The sequence below is a fragment of the Phragmites australis genome, chromosome 20 (assembly GCF_958298935.1).
Source record: "Phragmites australis chromosome 20, lpPhrAust1.1, whole genome shotgun sequence".
NCBI lineage: Eukaryota > Viridiplantae > Streptophyta > Magnoliopsida > Poales > Poaceae > Phragmites > Phragmites australis.
The window spans coordinates 6,277,751-6,290,442 of NC_084940.1; the positions used below are offsets into that span (position 1 = coordinate 6,277,751).

Below are 12,692 nucleotides of genomic sequence, written 5' to 3' on the forward strand. Positions count from 1 at the left end.
AGAGCTCTTCTCTATTATGTTCGGGCCTGGGGAAGGAGATGTCGACTTTTACAGAGCTCCTCCGCTGGTTATATGAGTCTGCAGCGATGTCCTGCTATCATAGCCAGTGGGTGCCTTAAGCTAGCAGTGATGAGGAAGCTGGGCATCACTGCCGACTCAAACCATCGACCGGCAGTGATGATCCTTATCACTGTCAGCATAAGCCACAATGATTGATTCTTCCCTCGCGGCTTATGAACCTGTAGTAATGGATGGGCATAAAGGGTCAGCTCTGTAATAGTGAAGAGTGTCGAGGGCTCGAGTGGTGGATCTTGGAGGTGGGATCTGGTTGCCTATGGACATGCGGAGGGAGGCGCTCTAGCAGTAGCGACTATCTACCCATCTAGGGTTGGACTAGCCGACTGTATGGGATCGATCGTCAGCCTACCACAGGCGACTTGGCGAATATACAACGGGGGACTCGGCTGGGAGGGTGATAACCTGGGAGGCATGTTGCCTGTGGGATCAAAGGCCATGCCCAAGTTGAGATGGACTACGGGAAGGAGAAACAGGAATTCTCTGAGCTAATTCTTAGCCGAAAATGGAAGAACTCGAAAAAGATTAGAAATTGCCTAAATCTTTTCTGCTATCATTTTCGCAATTTTTTCTTGTTTCCATTTTTTTTTGATATATCGTTTCTAGCTACACGATCAAAAAAGTTCAAAAATAATCTCTAAAATATCGAGAATTACCTTTTTCGTTTTCATCCCTAGTTGTTGTTAAGCTTTACGCATGGTTGTGTAGTGTAATTCGCCCATTCACCACTTCCATCAACAACAGAAAAAAAACATTTTCTTAAGTGAAGGTTATTTTTTCCATCAACTTATTAATCTTATTATTCATCATCATATGAGCGTAAATGTGTATCATCAATCCATCATCATGCGTGTTAGTACTATTTTGTTACAACGATCTCGTGATGCCCTTCTTCATTTCAAAATAGCAACTAGCTTGCACAACAGTCTCTCTTACCTGGACTTAAAATCCTTATAGCTCTTTTTTTTTTCCCCTTCAAAATGCTAAAACCTTTGTTCCCTGCCAGCAACACGCAAGTAAACAAGTTAGTAGGAAACAAAACCCACTAGAAACCGGACATAACCCAGAAAAAAAAACAGCAACCCAAAAACTAATCAGGCGGCCGGGCCACTCTAAACCCAGTTTAAAAAAAATGCGAGCCAGGTGCACCAACCGGTGCGGTGCAAGTGTGCACGAACCCTCCCAGTTGACAAGTGACACGATTCTTTAAACGAAACCAAAACAAAATTGGCAGGCGGCCCTCGCGAGCCACATGCCCTCACATGCGCAGTGGGCTGGCAGGGAAGGAGCCGTGGGACTTCCCCTGTTGGTTGGAAAGAAAAGGCGCCCTGAGCTCCAACACGAAAATTCTGTTATGCTATGCGGATGTACTATTTATTAGAAACATTTTATTTATATTAAGATTTAGGTAAAAAGTAGATAAAAATTATAAATATATAAAAAAATTAATAGATATATATTGAAAAGGAGGGATGAACTATCCAAATAAACTATACATATTTAAAAACATACGTCACCTGAGAGTCAATGCCCAAACGAGACGGATGACGAGGACGAATATTTTCCAGAAAATGGTGCTTGGATTACGCGCTACGCAAGGGGGAAAACGCTGAGGTAGAAATGCGAAATTCCCCTGTATTTTTGGCTGAGGCCGAGAGCGAGAGCCCTCATTGAGCAAAGAAAAAGAGAAAATTACTCTCATACCAATATGGAGATTTATATATTGTCAAAGTATTAATGATGTGTCTAATATATGGAGTCAAATTTCGTACGTTATTGAGATAGTTATATGTTATTGACATAGTCGAGTGGTATTTTAGTAAGTAGAAGAGGGTGGTATGGGGACAGTTTTTTTTTAAAAAACGAAACGCGAGGAGCGTCCCGGACTCAACCGACAGTTGTTGGTCAGTCGCACCGGCCGGGAGCGGAAGCGGAAGCCGAAGCGAGGGACCCGGGCTCCGCCGCCGCCGCTGCCGTCGCGAGTCCGTAGGCGCAGCGCAGGCGCGGGTCGGTTGCGGCGGCCACGGCGGTAGTGAGGTGGAGGAGAGAGGGAGTGGCCGGGTGAGTCAGATGCGCTCGGAATGGGGAAGCCCGTCGACGTGGAGCTCTCCGGCGGCGCGGGAGATCTCGAGATCGCCGGCGGCAGAGGCAGAGGAGGAACGGGTGGGAGAGCCTGCGGCGCGATCGGGCGGGCGGTGTCCTTCCGGTGCGTGCTCGTGCTCCTGCTCGCGGCGGGAGTGCTCATCCCTGCGCTGTTCCTGCTCGTGCCGTCACGGAAGGAGGGGTACCTCTCTGACGACCCCGACGTGCTCGCCTGTGAGCTCTTGGACTCCTGTGGCTTCAATTCTGATCCCGGTTGATGCGAGGGTTTGGGGATTCGTAGGTTTAAGTTGGGGCAGCTCGTATATTCAGCGTTTGCTTAGGTCTGGAGGAGGCTGATCGGTAAGATGGGGCGATAAATTGCTGCTCCGGGATCTCTGACCCGGTGCTCGATACTTAGATCCCGTCTTCATTGAGCTAGGATTCGTACCATTTCCTAGTCAATTTTGTCGTTTGACTGTGAGGCTGTTGGGAATTTATTGTTTTCTAGTGAGGATTTCAATGAGTTACAGTTTTATGTTTCAAAGGAGTGGTGCCTGGTTAGTATTGGGTTATTATATGTTGCAGCTTCTAAATTTTGGATTATGCTGAGACATAGGCATCGCAAGTTCGCTGTACTTGGTATTTTTTATGTTGATATGAAATCTCTGAGATGTCATTAGGATTTGAATTAAATCCCAAAAATTCCAGAAAATTCTCCTCATCTAAACACACATCTTCCTCAATATATAGTTCCAGATAACGGGTCGTGCTACATAATATAGCCATCTTCACATCTTAGTATAGCGTGTAGCTAGGTACTGTTTTCTCATCTATTTTCTGGTGCTACAGCGTGTAGCTAGGTACTGTTTTCTCATCTATTTTCTGGTGCTGCAGCGTGTAGATTTCCAGGCTGGTGTTTGTCAGTTTAGATGTGTGATTTGATGTTATGGAACTGGACCTAGTGGTGCTTGTCGTAATAACAAAAGTTGGGATTTATGGATTATATTGCTACTATATAAGCTAGCAGTGGTGTCTTGAGATTCAGATTTTAGTTTACTTCATCTGATTTTCTCTGGTAGGGCTCTAATTTGAATTGTTCAATGCTTGTATCATTTCGAATGTATGGTTCTGATACTTGGTCTTATAATATCTAAAATGAGCGGATGCTTGACAAATATGCCATTTGCTTCATCTCAACATTGTCATGACCCATTTGATTTAGCTTTGAAGTGTTCCTCAGTATGTGGAGATACACATTAGGTCTTCAGGTAATGAATCACTTCTAGGAAGATACATGTATAATTAATCTATTACACGGTATTATTTGAATAAGTTTACAATAAGATAATATAGCATTTGAGGCTCCCAGAGAACCTTTGTCCATATGTTGTTCATAAAGATTTGCTGTTTACATTCCATATTTATGTAGTTGTGTGTGCTTTATGCTTAAGCTTATTTATTAAGTAAGAACTCCATATGTTCAGTGAAGGGATATCTGTTCTTATGATGTGAAGATATATAAGGTTCAAATGAAAATTGTACTTATTTTGAGAGGAACGGGCTGTAGAGAATGTTTTAAACGTAAAAGATTGTCATTGTTTTACGTTCACATCGGGTTTGGATATTGGCAACCTGTTTGAGGGGGCTTGAACAACTCACGTTCTCAAACCCCCATTATGTGCCATCAAGATTTGATTAGCATAAGTTGTTTAGCTCACCCATAAATAAACCCATGCTGCCTCAGCTAGCATTTTTGGGAACCCTAAATTCTAGGGATTTAAGAAGATACAATCATACGAATAAAGCATTTCATATGTTGCAGGGAAATATAATCTTGTAATGTATTTAAGGAACCTTTTATAATGTTTGATATAGAGTAACTTTAGTGCTTGTATATGGTAATGGGCCCTGAATCCTGACATTCCCTTTGTCAATTGTTCCCGCTATTTACTTTTTTCTATTTCCAATATGGTCAATGTTTCCTCCATTAGTGTTGAATTAAAGGGCAATTTTTTGTTTATATCTTTGTATCCTCACTAGTAAATACTAACAGTTTAAACTAGAGATCCAATCATTTACATACGCGGCACGGTTTAGTGTAGTTAACCCATGGTTTTTATAGCCTATTTGCGTGCCCATCCCTGGAAAAGCCCTAGTTGTTTTTGCATATATAGCTCATCATTCTCTAGCCATTTTCATTCGTCATGGAGTATGCATCCTTTTTTTTTTTTTGCTGCTTGGCTGTATTTACGTTGTCTCAATAGATTAACTTATTCATGGCATTTCCGTTATCTTTGCTGACTCAGCAAATATTCACTAGAACTTGTTTATTTTTTGAAAGTGGTTATTATGTAATTTCTACTTTACAGTATTACATTTTTTTTAAGACCAACAGCCACATGTTGATGAGGCATTATGATGGATTTATTGATAAAGAGTCTTTTCTTTGTTTCAGCTGAAATCAAGGTTGGTTTCACTTTGGAAAAGCCAGCATCATTCCTTAATGCTCACATAGACAAGCTAGGGAGTGACATATTTGAAGAGATTGGTGTACCTAATAGCAAGGTGCCTGATGCTCTCTCTCTCTCTCTCTCTCTCTCTCTCTCTCTCTCTTATTTCGTCTGCTTGCATTGTTGGTTAATTCAAATATGTTTTTGCACAGGTTTCCATTGTTTCAATGCGCCCTTTAACTTCTAAGTACTCCACACATGTTGTTTTTGGTGTTCTTCCTTATCCAAAAGATGCTTCAATAAGTTTACCAGCCCTAAGTGTGCTGAGGTCATCCTTAATAGAGATGATGCTCCAGCAGGTGAACCTATCCTTGACACCATCACTGTTCGGGCATCCATCTTCCTTTGAGCTGTTGAGATTCCCTGGAGGAATTGATGTGATTCCTGCGCAGTCTGGTTCTATATGGGCGGACCCCCTATTCAACTTTGTGCTGAACAACTCCATTTATCAGATCTTGGGTAATCTTACAGAGCTAAAGGATCAGCTAAAGCTTGGATTGAACTTGAGGTCATATGAGGTATTATTTATTTAGTTGCTTCCAGAGAGGTTGTAATTGCATATTTAAAGGGCTTCATTGCTCCAGCTTTAATCTCACTGTCTGTCACATATGTGCAGAAAATAATTTTGCAGTTAAGGAATGAGATTGGTTCTTCAGTTGAAGCTCCAGCAACTGTCGAGGCATCGGTGTTAGATGGAAGCAGTAATCTTTTACCAGATAGATTGAAACAACTAGCCAAGCTAATCTCAAAACTTAATGCGAGGAACCTTGGGCTTAATCACTCTGTATTTGGTAAAGTAAAAGGTGTTCAGCTGTCATCATACCTACAACACAAGATCTCAGATTTATCTCCTAGTCCATCTCCTTCACCATCTCCGTCTACATATCCATCTGCATCACCATCACCTTCGCCAACACCATCCTTCTCACCATTTGGGAGCATCCCCTACCCTGCACCTCCAACATATATGAACCCGAGTCTCCCTCCTCAGGCTTCACCCCCTCTATGGAGCAGACACCCTTGCTTTCCATGTTCCACTTGTAACCGCATTCCTCCAGCTGGTAGTCCAATGGTAAAATCACCTTGCATCGATAGGGACCCTAGGCTGCCCCCGTTTAGGCATTCGCCAGAGCCATCTGTCGTTCCTTCCCCTCCAACGTTTCCACCAGTTCCTGCTCATGTAGATCCCCCCCGTCCCTTACCAACCCCCAATCACTTTCCGAAAACAGCCCCTGGACCAACTTCTCAAATGATGCCAATACCTTCACCCTCACTGCCTGTGTTTCAACATTCGGTGCCCCCAAGGAAAAAGAGAAACAGGAGGACATCTAAGTTCCCTTCAATTGCTCCATCTCCATATGGTAAGTTTAGTACTTCATCTCTGGAGTGCGTTTTTTTTATGTTGGATTATCAGTTATTTTTTCCTTTTATCTATGCCGAATCAGTTTGCTTTCAGTCCACAATCCTTTCTTTAGTTTATTGAACAAAATAGATCTTATTTGTGTCTCAACATGCAGTTCTCCATACCTGAAGTTATGCTTGGTTCATTGATCGGATGCTTGGATTGGTTCGACTGTTGGTCAGGCATTATCAAAAAAATCTAGCCCGAAAACAAGGCCACTGTGGTTGCAATTTTGCTGCTTCAAACATAACCATAAATCGCAATCATGGGCTATGGTACTGCAAAGGTCGGGTTGTGGTTATCTGTAACTTTAACCACATGGCGGACTCTGGAGCTTCTGAGGTCGGATTAACTGTAGATATAGGTCCATATTATTCTAATTTACCAGGCTTTTATGCCACGAAGGTGGCTGCCTACACCTCTACCAAATTGTAAGTTCTCACCGAAGCTCTGGGGGGCTTTTGGTAGAGGAGAATGTAGTGACTCCCGTTTCTTGTGTCCTCATAATATAATATAACTGGCGAGCATAATACAACATCCAACTTTACCTCTCCCTTGTTGTGTTTGTTGTACATCGAGCTTTTAATCATGTGAATATTTAGTTTTTGTTGTCTGAAACACACAAGGAAGAGAAAGTGTATTAATTCTGCCTGTGCAATTTATCCCCAGCGTAGGTGCTTACTGTGATGCACACAATCTTATTCTTTGTGTGTGATTGGTCTGTGGATAGATCCTAGCTTGACGAATACGTATAATTTTATAAAGAAACATATTTAATTATTTGTATGAATTATTTTAGTCTAGCTTAACAGATATAAATGTACACTCGTAGCCTAATCTGACTAATGGAGACTCATGCTTCTGTTCATACAAGTGAGTCTACTTGTCAATATTACAAAATTATCTTTATACGAGTACTAATCAGTCTTTAACTCTTATATCCGTTCATATCCTCATCTTCAATCAACTAAATATAAATTTAGCTCGGTCTGTCCAGATAGATATAACTAACTAAATATTCTTTTCAACAAATATAACTTCACTCAATCTATTTCCTATCTAACTATATGTATAGCCTATACAAACAATTGGCTTTACCAGGTTAGAGCCTGTTCATAAATATTTGGACTAGTCCTCAAATTTTAATGGTGCTAAACATACGCCGCCAGAACAGACTGTAATCAATCATTGTTACTCGTTTGATCAGCTCTTGCAGTACAGGACACAGAAGCAAACCGAGTGACAGCAAGAGTAACCAATTATCCAAGGAAGGAACTTACACTAGAGCCTACCGTTAGCCATATCAAACATGAATTCATGTGCATAATGTGCGTTGATCAGGCGCCAGTAAGACATTTTAAACAAGTTAAATACAATTGCAGGGGGTTGCTAGCTGGCTTTACCATAACCTGTCACAATTTAAATTAATAACAACAACGACAAAGCCTTTGTCCCAAGCAAGTTAGGGTAGGCTATCACAATTTAAATTAACAATTGCAATTAATTCAAACGAAGCAACAAGCTCCAGGTGACTTCAAAAGCAATCAGGTATGCGAGAGACTCGAACTGGTGCTTCCTCTGGAGTTGGCTCCGTGGCAGAAGGCTAGGTGTCATGTTCATGGCTAGCAGCCGCTACCTCTGCTATGAACTGTCCCCCTATATTTAATTTACTTTTGTCCACATATTGCCACGAATTCATTTGAAATTACAAAATAACAAAGCTCTATCGTGATCTTTTGCCGTTTATTAGTCGGAGAATGGGTGCTCTGTCTTTGAATACCACTCGTCCATCCTTTGCTACGTACTGATATTGCAATGCTGGACCTAGGAACCATGCCATAGCCACTCCCCCAAGCAGGCCTCCTAGCTGTGATTATTCAAGTGACCTCATGACTTAAACTGCGTTGAATTGTAGAAACAACTATGTAGAACATCAGGAGACTTACATGGCCCCAGTTATCAATTCCTCTTGAAAGGAGACCCATACCCTATCGGATAAAAAGTTGCAGATGGAATAAAGCAAGTAACAGAAACAAGGGGGAAATAACACAAGTGGAAAAGTAAATCAATACCATATTCAAGATAACCACACGACCGATGTGCTCTAAACTTTCCTTTGCATTCCCCAAAAACCTTCTATGCCGCCACATATAAACAGCATGGGCGCCAACCTGATAATGCATATAAAGTTAATGTAAACACTGTAACATCCAGAATTTGTATCCAGGATTTTTTTCCCCAATGGAACCAGGCCATGGTTCTTTGGATCACAAAATATAATGTGGTATCATAAGCAGGAAAAATCTGAAGTGCAGAAGTACAAGCTACAAAATCAATTTCAGACCTGTTCAGTTAAGATGTGCACTGAGGGCTTACAAAGAAACGCTAGTACCAACCATTTAGAAGTGACCAATTATTTCGTAATTTCACATTGCTAGTAAATTATGCCACACTATAGGGTTAATATGATTTTGTGACTGGGTAATGGGTACAACAAAAGATTTCTGTGACCGTATTTAACAGAAAAGTAGACATACCAATCCGAAAATGGCACCAGACGCACCAACAGCAGGTGACTCACAGCAGCGATAACTCATGAGTGAACCTATTACAATTCCAATAATTGATTATGAACTAAGAAATTACTTAGTATCATCCAAAACAGTTAAGAACAAACACCTGCCAGCGCCGAAGTGAAATAAACAGCAAGGAATCTTCTAGGACCAGTAAGCAGCTCAACCATAGGCCCAATTGAATTCAAAGAGAAACAATTGAACTGCATCATTATGTTGACAGATCCGTAATTAGCTATTGTTTTCTTTAGAGTATAGACCTCAATTGGAAAATGAACACATACAGCAAGATGAGCAAGATTTGTATGTAGAAGAGATGATGTTGCCAAACGCCAGACTTCACCTCTATCAATCAGGCTGTTGATCTTTCATCGTAAATCACAGTTGCAATTGTATTAGATAAAAAATCGATAGAATAAAACTGAACTGGAAATTCCAACCCACACACAAACCTTGGCTCCCCACATCAGAAGTTTTCCTTGCGTTGCTACCTGAGCGACGTAAGCCCTTTGGTGAAAGGAAAGGGGTGTTAAGCAACAAACGTATAAAAGGAGCTACTACCAAGCAGAATGGAAACTAGAATTTACTTACAGGACGTTAAGAGCAAGAAGAACATTAGTCCACAGCCTCTTCTTCGAATTAACTCCACGAGGCCGTCTGGGTAGCAACGTTGCATTGCGGATATATCTCCCATCAGACCTGCTCCCATTGAACAGAGCAGAGCTGCAAACGTATGATGCAGAGAAGGCATTCCCTAACGCCCCAAGAACCGGGTGTGATCCTCCGAACCAAATGTCAGCTATTCTCGGCAAAGCATCAAGATGCCGCACCTCCTAAAGATTGCACAGTTCACTTGAGCTTAAGCTATTTGATCAAGCACGAAAATTCTTGATCCAATAATGACAACAGAAGTGCAAGTGTTCCAAGGCAAACATATGAAAACGATAAGAATGACACGGTAGTATTATCTATCGCATACCATACGCGGTAAAACACTATCTGAACGCGCTTGACAACTTCCCACGAGGAACGAAATGGGAGGCAAGGAACAGTACCGGTGAGCAGAGGAGACCGGCGAAGCGGCGGCGGAGGGCGCGTCCGAGGTGTGCGCCGGCGACGGCCACGACGGCGTTCGACCTCCAGTCCCCGCCGTCTCCCCCGCCCCCGCCCCCGCCCCCGCCGCCGCGGCCGGAGGAGGAGCCGGGCGGGGGCGGGGGCGGGGGAGGAGGCCACGGGAAGGAGGGGAGGGGGAGCAGCAGCCACGACGCCATGGGACACCACCGCCTGCGTGCGTGGACCCCGCGGTGCCGAGGCCTTTTGAGCTTTCCTCTCGCTTTGCGTGGGGAGGCGGGCGGCATCGAAGGGCCGTACGTGGGGCTGTCGACTGGGACCCACTGGATGACTCTTCGGATTTGTCGCATGGGCTTTTGGGCTTCGAAAATAAGTGTTGGTCTTTATTGGGCCTAGCCCAATTATTTAGGCAATCTCCGCTTATAAAGATATTATTTCTTCCGGTAATAAAAACATGACATTTTGAACGGAAAATCTTCCGTGCAAACAAAATAGATATAAATAGCGAATGTCGTCTGTTTGATTCCTATGTGGTTTCTGTAAATCAACCTGATAGTATTTATTGTATTCTTCGGATGGGTCAGACGGACAATATTTATTATTTACACATTTGCACACATTTACTTGTTTGCATCCAAGAATTTCCCATTTTAAACAAGGTTTCATAAAACTTTTACAAGTTTTTTTTAATTTAAACGGGGGAGTGTCCTACCTCTTTCATTAGCAAAATGAGTTTAGTCACATGTATATTTAGGTTCTATTTAACATAGCTTTCGGTTCTAAAATTTTTTTAGAACCGAGTATTACTGGCTCTAAAAATTTATAGATTTAGAGCTATAGGTATACGGAGAGTGTTTGAGTGAACTATTTTATTTATATTTTAATATAAAGATAGATATTTAAATTACTTTATCTTAGCCTATAAATATAAGATCTAAAAGTTAGATCTATATCAAATAAAATCTTACATAAAACTCAGCACAAGGCACACATAGCATGAAGCGAGAAGAGGGATTTATGACAACACAAATTTAAAAATAGCGTTGGAAACTACGCCTTAGAGAGAATCGATCTGAACCCAAAATGAGAATGGAACAGCTCGATCCAACGTCAGTTAGGAGGGATTCTAGTTTCCTACAAGACAAACAAATGTGACAATGTATTTCGCACTTCCTTCCCCTGACAGTGCAGCCAAGTTGTGTACAGCGTTATAGTGCGATCGGGGTGCGCACAGTTGCAAGGGCACAGATCCACGATCACGCTGAACAGTGATCGTGTCCAAGATCGCGCATGCGAGGAAATCGCACAAGCTCACTCGTCTTGTCAATTTCATCTGGCCTTCACTTTAGCTGAACAATTCGAAGGTGCATACTAGCGTACACGTGAAAAGCTAAGCTACAGTGTACCAAGCTTTGCTGAAACGTCAGGACGCATCTCTAACGCGACGAAAGTTGATCCTGCAACCGATGAGGCATTGCATTCGGATCAAACGCGCGCGAACGAAGACGGTCGGTGAACGAAAATATCTTTATTGTTCTGCTCCCCGTATAGGCCCACATCTCGTACCCGCGCTCCCCCGCACCACCTCGTGTTCTTGCGCGGGGGCGCCTGCCACGCACGCTCTCACGTGGACTCTTATGCCGCATGTTTTTGGGCGCTGTCGTGTGGGTCTACTTCTCTTGATCGTCACCGTGTTTTTTTTTCTTATTTTTTTTTCTTTTTAAAAACTATTTCTAAAAATAAACTAGTGGTAAAATCATTTCTAATTTTGATCCATAAGATCCATGCCATAGATGATAAAATAGAATTGAAATTCCTACTCCTCTTGACCGTCACCGTGATTTTTTTTCTTATTTTTTTTCTTTTTAAAAACTATTTCTAAAAATAAACTAGTGGTAAAATCATTTCTAATTTTGACCCATAAGATCCATGCCATAGATGTTAGTCGTATTCACATCATTATGGCAGGCACGAATATGACCAATATACAAGCTATCACCCTTAGCGCGGACCCCAGTGATCAAAATTAAGAATAGTTTTGACCCTGGTGTCCATGATACATATGATGGCGCAAACACGGTCAACATTCGTGCCATTATATATGGCGTGGATATCAGAGATTAAAACTAAAAATAGTTTTACCACCGATTTATTTTTAAAAATAGTTTTTAAAAAGGCCAAAATAGAAAGGCCGTGCCCCGTGCTGCTGGTGCCGCCGCTGGCGTGCCTTTTTCCCCGAGAACTTCCCGGCCCCGGCGCCGGCCGCGGCGTAGTTGATTCCATTCCTCTTCTCACTTTTGAGGACGGGGAAACTTCGATCAAGGCCTCATGATTCTGTCCCGGAAGGCAGGAGCGCTTCTCCACCTACTGGCAATAATTCATGGCGTGTATCTCGAAACGCTATCCAGTCTGCCAGCCTGCCAGATTGGATAGGTTTCGCCCGCAGGTATGCCTTGACTTGCGCAAGCATTGAAGACTTTTATTTTCCTTTTTCTGGGTTTTTTCGGTACAAACGAACTTCACGCTGTAGGATTATTTTGATACTGCAAATAAGGCCCTTTGTGTTTTTATTTTGATTATATATACTTAGCTCTAAAAATAAAAGCAAAAATAAACAGTTTTAATCTAAAAGTTGATTCTCACCATTCAAACCAAGCTGTACTACAAAATCCTACAATTTATAGTCTAATGAGAAAAAGTTTCTTCACCGAATTCATATTATTACAATTCACAATAAAAACAAATAGGAGGATTCGGGAAGCATAGATTCACCACTCGACAGATTATTTTGATACACCTGCTAAATCCCAAGTTTTATGGCTCGTGGCATGTGACTACGGGTTTTGTGCTTTTATTATTTCAACACTTGCAAACTAATCAGTGGTGATAATGGATTTCACCCGCAATCTCCTGAAATGATATGGAGCATGTGACAAGGTAAGGAATGATATATGGAGAAGCTTCTTTAAACCAAATTAT

At 42.0% G+C, this 12,692-nt stretch overlaps 2 protein-coding genes across 2 annotated transcripts; one reads left to right on the top strand and one right to left on the bottom strand.

The window, feature by feature from the left end:
- Positions 1-1,919: 1,919 nt before the first annotated feature.
- LOC133901872 (uncharacterized) lies at positions 1,920-6,623 on the top strand. The gene is made up of 5 exons (XM_062343407.1): positions 1,920-2,391; positions 4,613-4,722; positions 4,820-5,185; positions 5,284-6,028; positions 6,185-6,623. Exons 1-5 carry the CDS (start codon positions 2,157-2,159, stop codon positions 6,196-6,198), a joined length of 1,470 nt encoding a protein of 489 aa, XP_062199391.1. The 5' UTR covers positions 1,920-2,156; the 3' UTR covers positions 6,199-6,623.
- A 785-nt stretch (positions 6,624-7,408) lies between these two features.
- LOC133902404 (RHOMBOID-like protein 10, chloroplastic) lies at positions 7,409-9,990 on the bottom strand. Its single transcript, XM_062343986.1, has 9 exons — positions 9,698-9,990; positions 9,234-9,475; positions 9,095-9,149; positions 8,927-9,007; positions 8,749-8,845; positions 8,607-8,674; positions 8,142-8,240; positions 8,016-8,057; positions 7,409-7,936 (listed from the first exon to the last, which is right to left on the bottom strand). Exons 1-9 carry the CDS (start codon positions 9,911-9,913, stop codon positions 7,793-7,795), a joined length of 1,044 nt encoding a protein of 347 aa, XP_062199970.1. The 5' UTR covers positions 9,914-9,990; the 3' UTR covers positions 7,409-7,792.
- Positions 9,991-12,692: the final 2,702 nt, after the last annotated feature.